This window comes from Poecilia mexicana, unplaced genomic scaffold (genome assembly GCF_051168715.1).
Source record: "Poecilia mexicana isolate PSO_F unplaced genomic scaffold, ASM5116871v1 scaffold_1, whole genome shotgun sequence".
Taxonomy (NCBI): domain Eukaryota; kingdom Metazoa; phylum Chordata; class Actinopteri; order Cyprinodontiformes; family Poeciliidae; genus Poecilia; species Poecilia mexicana.
Genome location: NW_028263370.1, coordinates 16397418 through 16415014, shown reverse-complemented (window position 1 = coordinate 16415014; position 17597 = coordinate 16397418). Strand labels below are relative to the sequence as shown.

Genomic DNA, 17597 nt, shown 5'->3' with positions numbered 1-17597 from the left:
AGGAGGCAGATAAAGGAAGTGCCAGCAGTTTGAAATGGATGAAGTGAAGCACATTTGAATAACTGATTTGCAAAATGAAAATTGAGGAGGAGGGAAGCAGAAAGCAGAAGCAGAGCAACCTGACACTCTGTTGTAAAAACACATCCTGTAAACGTCATGAGAACTGTGTTACCAAATGGAAATCAAATGCATACAGCTTAGCTTGGTTTTACAGACAGCAGATTAATTTATTACACTTTTGTTTTACATCATTATAAAATGTGAAACATAAAAGTATTAAAACACATATGTGATGTCAAAAAAAATCTGCCTCAGATTGCTGTTGGCGTGGTTCACAGAGCAGTGTTCATGTTTTATATGCGTAATGTGGCTCACTGCTCAGGGCGGCACAGACACATGAGCGGCACAAAATAAGTTATCTGTCTGTTGTGCCCTGAAAAAGTGTTTTTACTGCTTACTCCACTAAGAGGACAATTATGAAGTAGAATAAAAACAATTGAAGGTGTATTATAAAAATCTAAAAGGTGTTATTTTCCAATTAAAAAATGAGTCCCAAAAGAAAAAGGTGATAACATTTTCAACATTAGAAAGTGCCAGCAAAATAGTGCAGAAATCATAACTGTATCATTGAAAGTTTGAACTTCTTAAAAGCTTGGAACTAATATTATAGTAATTGTATTCTATAATCATATTTCATCTTATCAAAAGATTTCAAAATACAAGTGTTTAACAGTTAACCAAAGCCCAGATAAAATGATTTGATTGCATGAAAAAAAATATGACAACACAGCATGTGACATTTCTCTGTCATTGGCAGGATAATTTGCATGTAGTTCCCCTGCATTGTGCTCTGACTGTTATTTTTAAACTATGGAAAGGCCAAACTTTCTCGTTCAGGCGGATCTTCTGCTGTTTTACATTTCAGTTGGGACCTTTTTTCCTACCAGAGAAGAATTTGTGTTACATTTTAATAAACAATCATAGTCAAATTTAGTATTTTTGCCACCAGTGGAGCAAGGAAGAATATGAACACAGTAGTAAACTAAAGTATTCCCATCACATTAATCTTTTCACATTTTTGCCATATCAGTGTACTTAAGTGTATCTTATTTAGATTTTATCCTTCTCACTTAAGGTCACCACGTCATACAGGATGAATGGTTTCCAGTTATTCTTTTTTTCTTGCAGAAAACATGTAGTAGACACAACAAACATGTGGAAAAAGATTGTCTGATCAGATGAGACCAAAACCAAGCCTTTTGGTATACAAAAAACAATTCATGTATGGACAAATCCAGCCAAAATATGACAATCACTCCCTGAAATTGAGCAAAACACCATGACTTTGCATCAAAACCGTGCTCACACACACACACACATATATATGTATATATATTGTAATGAAGAGAGCTTCATTACTGGGTCTATTTTTATTTAAGTCACTGTATAGCACTTTAAAAGCACTTTTTGCACTTTATTAACAAGCACTTTATTTAGCACTGTACTTTAAGCAGAGATTTGCACATAAACAACAATTTGCACTCGAGAAGTTTTAATTGTATTTATTGAATATTTTAGTAATTAGCATGTAGCCTTTTGTTCTGGGCTCTGCACAGCTGCTCCTCATTGGAAAGTGAGGTGGTTGCCTGTGGAGGGAGGATTATTGCTACTCAGAGCAATGAGCTACTGGTGGGTAAAACTGAGCAAATGTTTGTGCATAATCTGTTAGGTGTGGAGTGCTGATATTGAGTGACTCACCTGTCTTTTCTGTGTCCTCTCCAGGGTGTTTGGACAAATACTACCCCGGGGGTCCAGACACCACTTATAGGTTCCGGGAGAGGCCATTGAACAGTGTGGGGAGATAATTGTTTATGGGTTTTTTGTGGTGTTTCATTTGGTGTAAGATAAAATATAAAATAGTTATAAAAAGTAAATTTAAATGTTTATATTTAATAAAGTGTATTTTATTTAAATAGATGGAGATTTGTTAAGTGAGATCCCCCTGTGAATTGGAGGTGGTTGGGTCCAACATAGCTGAGACTATTTAAGCCTGTAGTTTCACCTGTGTGAGGATTGATTGTTATTGAGTGTGTGTTGATGCTGTGAGGAGAATAAACCAACTGCTGTTTCCACCTGACTCTACCTTTCGTAATCTTCTGCACCGTAAAATCCAACCGCAAACGGCCACCCTGTTATATATATATAAAGATGCTAATAAAAATTAGCATCTTTTTTAGCAGTTGTGATGTTGCACCAGCAACATCACAGCTTAAAACAAATATTTCTTACATATCCAAGAACTGCAAGGTGCGTTCAGTGACAGTTACAACTGCTGTGACATACAAATGGCTAGGAAAGACCGATGTTCTGAAAAGAGCATGGAAACACAGAGGAAGAATACTTCGATAAGTGAACATAGGGGTTACCGGGATTTCATTATGCAGAATGATTTAAAAAATATTTATACGTTTATAAATATTAACTTTTCACAAAACCTTTGTAGTGTTTTAGTGAATGTTTATTATACCACAGAAATATATTCCAATGTTCCAATGTATTCCAGCACCTCCCTCCAAAAAATGTGATTTGTGCCACTTCCAAACATGGTACAAAATTTGATATGTATCTGATTGTCTTCAAAGCGTCCACAGTCAGAATGGCCATGTTGCATTTTATCCGACTTTTAGGTCATTGATGTGAGACATGCCTTCTGCACCAGAAGATGACGCTTTGGACATTTGTTTTTTTTCTTTGCCTACTTTATCTTGTCGTGATCTTATGACAACCCCCCTTACTTACTAAACAACTTTAAAATTGATCCATAGACGGCAGCAGGGCCTCCATTATTACTTCTGTAAACAGTGAACATGGGTGTCTGTGGCTGTGAGGGTAGAGCAGTCGTCTTGCAATTGGAAGGTTGTAGGTTCAATTCCAGCTTCCTCCTACCATGTGTTGCTGAGGCACTTAACCCCAAATTGCATATCAGTGTATAAATGTTTGTGAGTGTGACTCTAGTGCAAAGTGCTTTGAGTGGTCAAAAATGATTGGAAAAGCATTATGTAAGTTCAGTCCATTTTGTGTGACATCTACATTCTTTATCTGTGTGAGTGGGTTGCTTTGGGGTCATAAACCGTTCATAAAGAAGTCTGATTGCGGTTGCATTTGTATGAACACACACACACACAGCCCCCCCCCCCCCAATAATGAATTAAAAATTAAGGTGTTGCACTTTTAACTTCAACCACATTGTGATCGGATCAAAGTTTTCATCTGGTAGATCAGGAGTCAGCAACCTGCTGCAGTGGAGCCTCAAGTGGCACTTTGACTCACTTGATATATTAAATTATAAAATAATTCCCTGTTTTATTATTATTATTTCTTTTTGTTTAGTCTTATTCTTTTGTACTACACTTCTATGATAAAAATAAACAAAAATATATCTCTGGCCCTCTCCTAGACTCTCGTAAATTTTGATCCAAAACCCGCATTGAAGAATTGACATTTGTAACTTCCAAGCTTTTAGCTATGCCCGTATTAAAATATATTCTAATGAATATAATTAAACTAAGACAAATAATTTTGAATATCTAATAATTTAAAATAAATAATAAAGTGTCGTTATTTATGATTAAAAACTTTGAAGTGCCGTCACCTTTGACCTTCGACCCGACGAAATGGAGGAAGAAGCTAGCAACGAACGTAACGTCACTTGACGATCTTGGAACCAACAGTTTACTTTGTGAATAGACACTTACTACACGTGTAATAGTGGTATAAAATATTTCTTAAATAGTTTTACAAATTAATCCGCCTAGTATACATTTATTGCATTGTTTGCGTAGCGTGCTTTTTGTTTTCTTTTCGCTTTTGTTGTTAGCAATCTAGCTAACGAGCTTGCTATCTTTAATTAGCACGAAGTCACAGAGGTTTAATTTTCGACAGAGTTTTTTTTGCTAACACCCGACAGACAGTATGATGGATAGCGAAGACGAGCTGGTGGTTCTGACGGACATCTCGTCTCCGTCCCTGGATGCGTTTAAAGACCTGCTACGGGAAGACGGGGGCGGAGAAGCGCCGGAGATCACGGAGGGACATCAAAACCCTGAGCTCCGAGGTTTGCTCACATCACCTGTAGAGCCACATGTTGTTGTTAATACAGCTGTCATTTAAGGTGAAAAACGTTTAAAAAAACTGTCCAGTTGTTTCTGTGTTAATAATAACTGTTAAAAATATTGGTAACTGTACAGTCTGCATACTTCAGAAAAACATAATAAGGCATAATGATAACAAGAGTTGGGTAGAGTAGCCCCCCAAAGTTGTACTCGTCTGTAGCACTACTTCAGCATATTTTTACTCAAGTAAAAGTAAAAAAGTAAACACCCAAGAAATGACTGAAGTAAGAGTACAGAAGTATTTGATGAAAAAGCTACTCAGGTACTAACTGATCAAAACATAAATCATTTAATATTTAAAAATGACATCAGATGAATCAAAATATGCAGTTGTGTGGAAATGTTGGTATTTTAAAAGTATTATGTAACATAATTACAAAATCAGGCAAAAGAAAAAAAAACATTTCAGATTTTTTTTTTTTTCCAATAGAAAACTTTTACAAAAACTGCAAGTATGTTTATGTCTGGCGATTTTTTTTTTTTTTTTGCTTAAAACAAGCTCGTTTTTCATTCAGTGAAATTACTCACAATGGATATAGTATCCAGAAATTTTACTCGAGTAGCTTTATAATAAAGTTACTCAGCTAAAGGTAAAAGGTACAGCACAGCACCTTTCACCTATTGTCATGGTCATACCTTTTACCTCATGAACATGAGAATAGTTACAACTACAACAGAAGGGTAAAGGCTTGTGTTGTTATGTTTGAATGAAGGATCCAAGTAACAAGGGTAAACTTAGAGAGAAATGACTGCTGGAAGACAGAGAAAAAGGAGCAAGGAGGAACAGGAGGAACCAGTCATATGAACGACGAGAATTATTATAAGTCCAGATCAATGAACAATTGATATCCATTATTATTATTACAGTAAAGCTGATAAAAAGGAGTTTAAAGACAATGAATCACACATCTGAAAACGCTATTTAATTTTTTTTTTTAAACCAAAATATTAATGCCATAAATAAGAATGTATTTTTTATTTTGTATATTTATTTGGCTCTCTTCTGTTTTGTAACAGCTTGCAAATAAAATGAGGTAGAATCACATCAGAAACTACACTGTGCTCTCTCAAAGATGTTGGAACATTAATAGTTCCCAAAAAGTAAATAAATGTCATAAATAATCTGTTTCCATGTAGAGGACGAGCCGCTGGCGCTGTTGGCTGACGTTGCTCTGGCGCCATCTTGTGGCAGGTCTGTGTCCTGCAGCTGCCCAGAGGTCAGCGGGGTGACAGGGAACTTGCATTCAATCCAGCTGCAACTCCAGTTCTTTTTGAGCAGAGTGGACAACTTGCAGGACAGCCTCGTTAGTGGGTAAGTGTTAGAGTGATGACGATGATAAACTGATTTAATTTGTCTAGTTTTCTCACTTCATTGGGTTTTTGTTCTGGCAGGAATAGCCATCTAGACAGAGAGGCTCTTGCTGCTGCAGTTTCCAGCCTGCTCTACACCTGTCAGCCTTATTTTAACCACCTGGAGTCCACAGGTCGGAGCACAGTGTCACTGTGCGCCCATAAGCCATCTGAATTTTGTTCAAAAGTAAATGTTTCCTAGAAAATCCAAATCTTACATTGTGTTGCTATTGAGGACAGCATAATAATTTCAGAAATTATATAATATAGAAATTGTTTTAATACCATTTAGTTTGTATCATCTAATGTTTTCACCAAAAAATAAATAAAACAAACAAAAAAAAACATTCCCGGTGTATCCTAAGCAGGCACTTAACTCAGACATGTGTTGGGCCGGCTCTGCCTATATTAGCGAATATTAAATAAATTTCTTCCAATTAAAGTGTCTAAAATAATTTTTTAAATAAGAAATTTTAATTTTGTCAAATTGATCAATTAAGCTAGAGAAAATAAAATTGATTTAATAAAATGAATAATTAATAAATAAAATTTATTAGTATAATTATATAATAATTATTATAGGTATGACTATATTATAATTTAATTTACCATCAAACTATTGGCTATAATTAATAATTTATTACAATTAATTGATCATTAATTGTAGTTAATAATAATTGCTAATAATAACATTATTTATTATTAGTAATAATTATTGCAGTATTAATTATTGTAATAATTATTTGTAATGAATTATATTAATTTATTTATAATAATTTAATAAACTTGCAGCTCTGTAGATTAAAATCAGTCGTTTCAGAGGGAAACACGTTGACGTTGCAGCGCCGCTCTTTCTGCTTGCAGCTGTTGAGCTTCTCCCAGCAGCTGTGTGACAGGTTGGAGCAGCTGCTGCTGACCTACGCCAGCTATGATCTCATCAGTTTGGACGAGTCCGAACCCAACAGGTAGAGCTGAGATCTGCTTGATTTTCTATGTCTGTGACCATCTAATGCCATTTAACCCTTTGTGCTCCTTTGTCTGCCCCCCCCAGCATATCTCACTTCTGCGTTGGCCAGGTTCAGCTGGGCCAGATGAAGGTGACCACCTTCCGTTACTGCAAGCCGACACCATATCTGTCCCGCGTCGACACTGGAGTCTACAAACGCATGCGCTGGAATGTGCAGAGATTCCAAGAGGATCATAGGAGAGGAGAGGACAGCGAGGAAGAAGAAGAAGAAGAAAGAGAAGAAGAAGAAGAAGAAGAAGAAGGAGAGATCCAGACTGACTAGTGAGTCTGGAGAGTTTATTTGATGTGTGTTTGTCACTTAAAGGAGACCTTTTATGCAAAATTCACATTTTGCTCGTTTTTATTCTTCCATTTGGATCTCAATTGCTTCTAAAAAAAAAAAAGAGCCGTTTCAAATACCACCTTATTGTTAAGTCACATTCCATTGACCCTCCGCTGTTACCTAGCAACCTCAGCAGAGCCCAGCCGGTTACTTGGCAACCCAAGCAGAACTCCAGCCCAGGGGGCGTGGCCAGCAGCAGTTTATTTGGATTTAAAGAGACAAGAGGCTCTAAAACAGCTGATTGTGCCAAAAATGTAATGAACATGTTTTTTTTAAGCCCATAAGCCAATCCTAACCTGTTCAAGAAAGTATAATAGATGACCTTTACTATGTGAGCTGTTCAAACTGCCTCTTTCAGCTACTTCCTGTGTTATGAGGACATCCTCAACACACATGCTGACCCAGACTCAGAGAACGAAGACGCCTCCAACGATAACGTGGTGAGGATGTGGTCCATCGGTCAGTGGGTGCAGGTGAAGCCAGAACGGACTACAGATGACATATACGACTGGTAAAGCTGAAATCTATCAGTATGCTAATTTTTCTTCATGCTTACTTTGAGAATTATTTTTAAGAAACCACAATTATTAAGCCGGGGTTCATTGAAATCATGGAAATGCTTGAATTTCAAGGTTTGGAAAGTGATTGATTTCTATATGAAATCCCTGTAAATGCATGACATTTTTGTAAAAGAGTTCAATCTAACGTCCTTTATTGATTCAGGTTAGTTAAAATGATGTAAATTATATTTTGTATATTGTGTTTAAGCATTTGATTGGAGCTTTAAGGTACTTTTGCCCTAACACAGTTTATTTGGATTGTTCCAAAGTAATGAATATTTACCATTTCTAATTACCTCAATTACTTATTAATGTGTGATTAAAACAAAAGTTTCTTATATGTTATATGTTAAACAACATCATTGAAACTGTGTAGGGAATTGAAACGGTTTCTTTTATTGTTTTAATCTCCAATGTGCTTGAAAACTTACCTTGAAAATGCCTGAAAAATCCTAGATTTTTACTGAGGGAAAAGCGTGTGAACCCAGTACGTCTGTGTTTCGCGACGTCTCGCTGTGGTTTCGTTCCAGGATCTTGTGCGAAGTCCCCGAGGCCAGCTATCGCAGGCTGCTGTTCCTGGGCCGCAACGAGCCGTCCAGCTGCACGGCGACGGACTATCTGCAGCAGCTGCTGCTGACGTGCCACGCTGACTGAGGTCTGGCCTGCAGGAGGAGCGCACACACACACGTTAGTTAATGCACGGCAGCAGCTGCTGCTGCCTGGAGAAAACCTGGAGTGTCAGGATGTAGCTTTGAAGCCATCAGGCTAAACTGATATTCGGTTCTGATCAGAAGTTTCATCTGAATAGCATGACAATTTTGGGCTTGGAAATAAAGATTTGAAAGGATTTTCCTTTCCCTTGATTGAAGATACATCTTAAAGGGTTTTTAAACACTAACCAACATTTGGTGGAAATATATCTATATGTAAAATTTAGATTTATATTGTTTTTGTAGCTGTTCCAATTGGCCCTGGCTTCATTTTTGACCTGTTCTCATCATTAGAAATGACATTCATTCAAATTGTTTGGTTTTCTGGAGAGGGCTCAGGTTTTAATAATTTCACTGCAAAAACACAAACTCAAAGTATTTCTAGTGAAAATGTCTTAGTTCACTTGAAATAAGACAAAACTAACTTACAAGCAACTTTTAAGCAAGTGATAGGAGTTTAAGTCAACAATTCCTTAATATTGATGAAAAAGTTCCAGATTATTTCACTTATAACATTTTTATGAGTAAAATAACCTGCCAGTGGAATTAGTACTTTCTTATATTCAATATTGATGAATTTGTGACTTAAAAAAGCCAATATCTTGCTGAAAAGTTGCTTTGAGTTAGTTTCCTCTTATCTCAAGGGTACTGAGACTAGACGAAAAAATACTTGGTAAGATTTTGTGTTTTTGTCGTGTTTCAGAAATTTTTTATGATGTTGAGGCCTGAAGTGTTTATGAAGCTTAATATTAGTCGGATAAAATCCTTACCAAACCAGTTTTAATGTTTTGGGGATCTTTGTTCTGCCGACACACTCAGCGTTGATCATTTAGCTGCGGATAAGAAGGAAGGTTGAAGAGTTTCTAAGTCGTCCTCTTCATTTTTTCCTCCATGTTGTGCCATCAGAACCCTCAGCACGATGCCGACATCCATTTAGGTTGTTTTGTAATTTTTCTAACCTGGGAAAGTTAAAAAGCAGCACCAATGTTTAGAGAATGTAAATTTCTTTTTACGAATGTTTTTTACTGCACATGTTTGCTGCCAATCCTGTTCTTTATGGATTTGTAAAAGTATAACTTTTCTCTGTAGATTGTTTTTAAGAGTTGCTGTTTGGTGCAAATAAATCCAGGCATGTTATTTAAAAAAAAGTATTTTATTTACATGAAACATTGCATTGAAATGATTACAATCACAAATTTTCTCAAAAACAAAACAGAAAATATCACAATTTAAACGAGCTGCCATTGTTTTGGAGGAAATTGTCCCTTTTGCTTCACTTCAACAGGTTGGTTTTAATAACAAACAGGCCAGATTTGATGTTTTAATAAATTAACATCTGAGTGAAGAAAATAACTCTGATCCTGAGAAACGACTGCAGTCCTTTTCGGGCCACTTCTGTTTTCCTTGAACTATTAAAAACTCATCGCTTCTACATGGACAAGGGAAGGCAATTTAAGTATAAAGAATAAACACCTATAAATCATCTTAGTAGCTACTCAGTAAAATCTATATAGAACTCTGCTGCTATACTTCTAAAACTCTGACGTAGAAAAGTAAAGTAGACTCTGCTCAATACAGTGATCAGTCTTTAAACAGCACAACTACAAACGCTACACAAACCTGGTTGAGCATCTTGGGTCAGGAGTCTGCAACCTTTACAAAATTAAGAGCCGCAAATGTAACAAAACCTTCAAAAAACTAAAAGTTTTTCAGAAATGAAAATTTAAAACTTCCCCGTTTTATTTCTGTGTTCAGATTTTAAAATAAAACATTTGCAAAAAATAAGGCGGATACATTTCCTTATGTAAGATGTTGAAATTTTAATAAGTGATATAATCTTTTAGTGCTACTAAAACTTTTTAATCAATATTCAATAATTATTGACTTAAAACAAGCTGCTGAATCTGGTTGAAAAGTTACTTTTGTCTTATTTCAAATGTGCAGAGAAATTTTCACTAAAAACCAGACCTGTTACAGTCCTGCTAAATAAGACTTATTAGAGCCGCATATGTTACATGACCAGTTTTAAAAAAAGAAAAAATATAAAACAACCTAAAACTTTTGGTAAGCGTCTACTTAAGGAAATTTGTTGCCATTTTTAAAGATCCTGGTTTTTAGAGCTTAAAGAAAACATTTGCATAAAATAAACTTCTGGAAACTGAACATGATTTCCAACTTATTGACAGAAATAATAGATCTATAACACTATCACAATATTTTAGTGTCATTTTATTGTGGACAATCAATTTATTACATAAAAAAAAACTGTTGAAATCGATGCAAGCCAGGTTTCTTAAGAGCTGTTGAAGGTCTAAAAGCGCTCTAGGTTGCAGACTCCCGTCTTAGACGGATATGAAACGGAGAAAACTGAAAATGTTTGAAAGCTACTAAATTTGACGTTTCTGTGTCTGCTGCCAAGAACCAACAGGAGAAAAGGAGCCGCAGCACGTCTGATATTAGAGATCCATCAGATTTAATGTAAACTGGGTAACTTTTCCTGAACTGGTCTGATTTGTGATCGACAGGTCCGGATTTAAATCTCCCACCTTTTTTTGCTCCCTAAACACAACAACAAATTAGAGATAATCCAATATTTCCCAACTTTTCAGTGAGATCCAAAACTACTTCTATCAAAGATCCTTCAGCATATTAGTGACGTTTTATCCCCAGAGGGGGGAAAAAAAAAAAAGAAAAGAAAGAAAGCTGGAAATGGTTTTTATCCAGTTAAAGTCAAATCAGTGCATTTCTAAGTTCCAGGTTTAACATGAGCACAGACTGACAGACACGCAACAGGACAGTCCAACATGGAGAGACAAACAGCTGCACAGGCCATGCAGCTTTTCACAGTTTTAACAACAATCAGAAGACTCAGAAAGTTTCAGCTCATCTTCACAGCAAAAGCTGTAAAAAAAAAAAAAAAATCTGGAAAACTTTCCTGAAAATGAGGAGTGCATCAAGCTTTTAAACGACGACGACGAGCCGTTTGTGCTTTGTTTCTGGAAGAGATCAAATCACTGCAAAAATGCAAAATATTCTGACAGTACAAAGTATTTTTGTCTGCTTTCTTGTGCAAATATCTTAGTGTACTTTTAATACAAAACTAAACTGACTTACAAGTTAACAAAAGTAACATTTAAGCAAGATACAGGCTGTTGTAAGGCAATAATTCACAGCTCCACTGTTAGATTATTTAACTTATAACATGGGGAAAAGCCAGTGGAAGTAGTACTTTCATAAAACTAATATTAAGGAATTATTTGCTTAAAACTAACTCCTATGTTGCTGAAAAATTACTTGTATGTTAATTTGCACCATGTGCTAAAATCGCCAAGTTGAAAATACTTGGGGCCACAATTTGTATATTTTTCCCAGTTAAAACCGGAAAATAATTTTATTGTGAAGTTTTTCCTTTTTACCTGCTCTGTAAGATTAACATGTAATATTCTACATATGAAAAGTCATTAAAAGTGACTCAAAGTTGGACAGTTTCCTAAATTGTTGGTCAAGATGTCATTTTTTAGTTTATTCCAAACATGAGAACAGTCTTTGACAATACTTGACTGGATTTAGTTTATTCTAATTATTTGATGAAACTAAATCTATTTTTGAGTAAAACGTCATTGGGAGATTTGTGGCCCTACTTACTATGAACAATAAAAACAACATGGCTAATAAAAGAAAACACACTTGATTTGTGTCTAAAACTTTCTATTTAAGATGTAAATTGATCATCAAAAATCTCATAAAAAAGAAAAAGTCTCCCTCTGTGTCGGCTCCTTTTGCTGATATTTCTAGGCTGCATCCAGGACCACTCCTAACTACTCAACGGGCCGCAAACGGCCCCTGGACCGCACTGTTGACACCCCTTCACAAGAAACTAGACAAAAACACTTTGGTAAGATGTTGTGTTTTTGCAGTGCTCTGAAAGGTCAGGCTAAGGTCGTCTGATCCACCAGAGTTTTCTTTTTCAAACCAGAGCAGCACAATAAAAAATACAACCTTTCCAAAATTAACTTCAAATTGCATTTAAACAGTAACGCATTTGAAAACAGAAGGATTAAGGCCTTATCAGAGCCGCGCTCCAGTGTTTCATCAAAAAGCTCATAAGCAGATTGAGATCAAACGTTTTCTTTAATCTAAAAAATAAACTTCACCAGTCGGCTGTGATCAACAGGAAGTCCCTTATACCCACCTGATTTGGTCTGAAATATTTATATATATTTATATTACTTCAAGAGTTTAAGTGCAATCTGCTAGAAGACCAGTAAACTAAGGATTCAAACAGTCTCGCCTTTCATTTGATGAGGAACCGAACCGGTCGGCTCGGTTCGGTCGTATCCAGTGTCGGTGAGCAACACCTTCCTATTGTGACCTCACGACCCGATGCGTGCGAGGCATCTAGTGTGAAGGCGAGCGACTGGCGCCATGATGCGTTCGTGTGCGCTCAGATTTCTGTGGGGATCATGAAGCCCGATGAGTTGGACACTACGAGCAGAGGCAGTTTGTGGAGCTGAAGGAATCACTTCTAGAGCCGAGTTGCTGTCTGTTCACATCAAATATGAAGCTTTCGATTAAAAAAAGTGAACCCAAACTTGATAGATTTTTATATCGTGAAATCTGCCAACAGTTTTGACTCTTTTTTGTTTGTTTGTTTTTTCTCCAAGAGTTGAATCACCACCTACACTGCAAAAACAAAATAATTTAACCAAGTACTTTTGGTCTAATTTCTAATGCAAATTTCTCACGTGAAACAAGACAAAACTATCAAGTAACTTTTCAGCAAGATAATTTAATATTGATGGAAAAAGTTCTAGTTCCACTTATAACATGGGAAAATGTCTTGGTACAAGTGAAATAATCTGCCAATGGAACTAGTACTTTTTCATCAATATTAAGGAATTATCGACTTAAAACAAACTCCCATGTTTTTGCGAGTTAGTTTTGTCTTATTCCAAGTTTACTAAGATATTTGCATTAAAACCAGAGCAGAGTACTTGGTAATGTTTTGTGTTTTTGAAGCGTAAAAGCCCTTATTAGGGGTAAGAAAACCCCAATCCCATCCACAGTGGGCCTAATCCAGGATTAGCTGACAGCAGCTGAACGCCGCTGCTGTTTGACAGGTGTGATTTTTACGATGCCTTTAAGTGCCTTTGTACATCTACACACCTGTTTGGATCGGAAGCTCTCAACAGGAAGAAAGTGGTTAAAAAAGGGACAGATTTTTTTTTTAAGTGTCACCATAATTAACTTATACAAGAAATAAAGGCCAAGTAGAAAAATGCTTACACTTTTTTTTTTACTCTTTTGGGTAATTTTTTGCTGAATAAAAGTCAGATTTGCTCTCAGGTGGAGTCTGGTCTCCAGTTTTTGTAATTTTTCACCATCAAAACCTTTAAATCCAAACTGTGAGAAAACAAACACTTGTTATTCACTGCAAAAACAAAATCTGAATCAGTTTTGTCTTGTTTTTAGTGCAAATCTCTCATTAAACTTGTAATAAGACAAATAAAACTTTCAAGTAACTTTTTAGCAAGAATTAGGAGCTTGTTTTCAGCCAGTAATTGTTGATTAATAAATTCTACTGGCAAATTATCTAACATACGATGTGAGAAAAATGTCTTGTTATAAGTGAAAAAAAATCTGCCGGCAGAATTAGTACTTTTTATAAAGATTCAAGAATTATTGACTATAGTTTAGATTACTAAAAAGTTACTTGTTATCTGTCTTATTTGAAGTATCAAACTGCATTTGCCCCAGAAATTAGATCAGGAATCTGCAACATTTACAACCTTAAGAGCCAAGTTTACCTTTAGTTAGGATAAATAAGAGCCACAAATATTACATGATTTTAAAAGACAGACAATTTTTTTTACATAAATATCCAATCCATATTTGTAATTTAAAATAAACTTCATTTTATTTTTTTTGTTTTAAAATAAAGAGAAAGGAAAATTGATATGTTTCTTTCTGTGGGATTGTTAAATTTATAGAAAATGAAAAACAAAACATGATTTGCAACTTAAAAATATAATACATCTAAATCAATCACTGGTATTTTTAGTGTCATGTTGTTGGAAATTAATTTACTACATGAAAACAGCTGTTTAAACCAACATTTGTGATTAAATTTATATTTTAATCTATTAGTTGGTTCTTTATTAATTTAAGAGATTTATTAAGAGCCACTGTTGAAGGTCCAAAGTTGCAGATGCCTGAACTAGACATAAATACTGGGTAAGATTTTGTTTTTTGCAGTGCATCTCCACAACTACCCCTTAAAGCTGCAGTATGTAACTTTCATAAAAAAAAAAAAAAAAAAAGTTTTTACATATTTGTTAAAACTTTCACTGATGGTGTGAGAGACAAAAAGTTAAAAAAAAAATAAACTGCTTTTCCTTCTCCTAATGCCAACTAGAAACAACCAGTCAGAACCAGGTGCAGGGTCTTAGTGCTGTCAATCAAGCTTGTGTACATGCCATTTATATTCTCCCCCCCTTTTCTCTCCGTTATACTGCAGTTGCTTCACCACAACAAATCCTGTCATGAATGCTCAGACTGGTGGATGAATGATTTTCCTGGAATGTTAAGTTGTTTCTTAGCCTTCAATACATTTAGCAGCACACACATCAGGTAGATTGACAGCGCCAGGACCCTCCTCCTGGCTCTGATTGGTTGTTATTTTCACAGATTATCCATCTCGTATTACACCATCATGATGTCTGAATAGCTTTAATAAATATGTAAAAACATTCACACTCAGCCTCAGTGATGCGTCTCCAGCTCCACCACCGTCCACTCGCCCTGCGGCGAGCTGCCGGTGGCTTCGGGGGAGAAGCTGCTGACGGAGGTGACTGTGGCGGACGGAGGGGTGAGCGGGGGCAGCAGGCTGGGCCAGAGGCTGCTCTCCAGGGGGCTCAGGGTGCCCCCCGCCCCTCCAGGCAGCAGCAGCAGGGAGGAGCACCCGTCCCCGTTCAGCAGCAGCGTCTGGTTGATCAGCTGCTGGACGATGTCCACCTTCTTCCCCCAGTCCAGGTCGAGGGGCGGCGGTTGCTCCGGAGACGGTCGGTCAGAGTCGCAGCTGGGACACATCTGTTCGTGTGGATCCGGTCCAGGTTGGGTCGGGTCTGCGTCCGGGTTCTGCTCTGGCGTTTCTTCGTCTTCGCTGCTCTCCAAGGCTTCATAAATGGTGCAGAGTCCAGACGAAGGGGACAGCAGTGCAGTCTGGGATTTGTTGGATTGCTGTAGCTCTTGCTGCCACTGCATGATCTGCTGCCTCTGCTGCAGCTCCTGTTGTTGCTGCTGCAGCTGCAGTTCCAGATCTCTCCTCTGCTGCAGCAGCTCCTCCTCTTCATCCTCTTCCCTCCTCCTCCTCTCCTCATCTGCCTTATTCCTCTTTATTTCTTCTTCTGCCTCGTCTTTCTTCTTCCTCTGCTCCTCCTCCACCCTCCTCTTCCTCTCCTGCTCGGCCTCCTCCAGCGGCCGGCTCTGCTGCGCCCGGCGCTGCTGCAGCTCCAGCAGCTGCCTCTGGTGCTGCTCCAGCCTGCGGAGCTGCGGGCTCAGCGCCTGCTGCCCGAGGTTCCGGGGCGGCAGGTCGGTGCAGGTCAGCTTGGGCGAAGCAGCGGCGCTGATGACTGGTTTGACGAGGTCGCAGAAAGTTCTGGGGTAGGACGAGTGATCGCGTCGGTGTGGGATCGCCACAAAGCCTGTTGGTGACAGGAAGCAGAAAACGCCTCAGAGACGGAGCGCAACGACCGAAAAATGTGTTTTTATCAGTAATCCAGTTCAAAAAGTCAAACTGTTTCATAACAGGGAACAAAATGATTGTTGGTTCTCAAATTCACCATCTCAGAAAACAATACACTGCAAAAACAAAAAGATCTTAAGAATTTTTAGTTGATATTACAATTATTTTTAGTACACTTAAGACAAAAACGTAAAAGTTTTTCAGCAAGATGGAGCTTTATTATTGAGAACAGTTTTTAAAAATACTAGTTCCACCATCAGCTTATTTAAATTAAAATAAGAAAAATATCTTCTTATAAGTTACATAATCTGTCAGTGGAACTAGTCATTTTTAAAAATAAATATTCAAGATCAAAACAAGCTGAAAACTTACCTTGAAGTTATTTTTGTTCTAAATCAAATGTACTAAAACGTTTGCAGTACAAACTAGACAAAAAACTTGGTAAAATTTTACACTGTGAAAACCTCACCAAGTATTTTTATCTAGTTTCTAGTGCAAATATGTTAGTATTAAGACAAAAATAAGTTCAAAATAAGATAGAGCTTATTTTGAATGAATAATTCCTTTATTTCACTTTGACATTTTTTAAATGTTATAAGTGAAATGATCTTCCAATGGAAAATATTCATTAATATTAAGGAATTTACGTAAAACAAGCTTGCAAATTACTTGTAAGTTAGTTTTGTTTCATTTCAAGTGTACTATTTGTCTAGAAACTAGACAAATAGTAGGATTGTGCTTTTGCAGTGTGCACATGGTTCTTTACACTGCAAAAACTTAAATATATTCGTACAATTGAAAACGCAAAACAACATTTCTGGATTTTTTCACTTGTATGTTTCCAATCTAAGTGAAAATCTAGGAACTTTTAGTCTTAAAAGAAGCTTGTATGTCTTGCTGTGAAGTTGCTTGCAAGTTATTTTTTGTCTTGTTTCAAATGCAACATATTTGAAACTAGAAACTACACAAATATAGTTGGAAAGATTGTGTTTTTACAGTGTACCATTACTATGAAGCATGGTGGTGGCAGAGTAATCCTCTGAGGTAAACATGTTGAGTTTCACTTTTTGAACTAAATTACTGAAATAAATTATTTATAGAGAAACATCTGATGAGCAGCATAGAGACAGACCACAGCTGTGAGGAGCAGCAGAAGGATGCACTGCAAAAACAAAATGTTACCAAGAATTCTTGTCAAGTTTCCAGTGCAAATATGTTTAAAATAAGACAAATAACTTGGCTTTCAGCAAGATAAATATGTTTAATTCTTTAATAGACAAAAGTATTGGATCCACTAGTAGATTTTTTCACTTAAAAAAATCTGCCAGTACTTTTTTTTTTAACCTATTAGATTATTATTTATTTATTTTACAGAAAACAAGCTTATGTATTTTGCTGGAAAGTTACTTTAGGTGCACTTACATATTTGCAGATGAAACTAGACAAAAATACTGGGTAACATTTGTGTTTTTGCAGTGTGTGAAATAAAGAAGGTCGGTCCTCATACCAGAGGAAAAAGTGAAAGGATTGTGAAGCCAAGCTCAAGAGTTTTTCCATTTGCCTACAGCCCCAAAACAACCAGCAGTAAACTTTTGTTTTCTTACTTATATAAACAGAAAACTGTATTTTTGTGCAGCAGTGGCAGAACAGGCTCATTATTTACTCAGAGAGCCAGAGTGAGGTGATTGGGGGTGGTCAAGTGTTGGGAAATT

The 17597-nt window shown here is 36.7% G+C and overlaps 2 protein-coding genes across 2 annotated transcripts in view; one reads left to right on the top strand and one right to left on the bottom strand.

Moving 5' to 3' along the window:
- The first annotated feature begins 3628 nt into the window (after positions 1 to 3628).
- cunh19orf67 (chromosome unknown C19orf67 homolog) lies at positions 3629 to 8279 on the top strand. Its single transcript, XM_014986189.2, has 7 exons — positions 3629 to 4114; positions 5310 to 5484; positions 5565 to 5709; positions 6387 to 6487; positions 6574 to 6810; positions 7230 to 7382; positions 7962 to 8279. Exons 1-7 carry the CDS (start codon positions 3973 to 3975, stop codon positions 8083 to 8085), a joined length of 1077 nt encoding a protein of 358 aa, XP_014841675.2. The 5' UTR covers positions 3629 to 3972; the 3' UTR covers positions 8086 to 8279.
- Positions 8280 to 9275: 996 nt separating this feature from the next.
- prr36a (proline rich 36a) overlaps positions 9276 to 17597 on the bottom strand; it is a 35306-nt gene continuing 26984 nt past the window's right edge. The window contains exon 7 of the mRNA XM_088005493.1: positions 9276 to 15844. Coding sequence (XP_087861619.1) covers positions 14904 to 15844 — 941 coding nt within the window. The 3' untranslated portion in view covers positions 9276 to 14903. The remainder of the gene's footprint in view (positions 15845 to 17597) is intronic.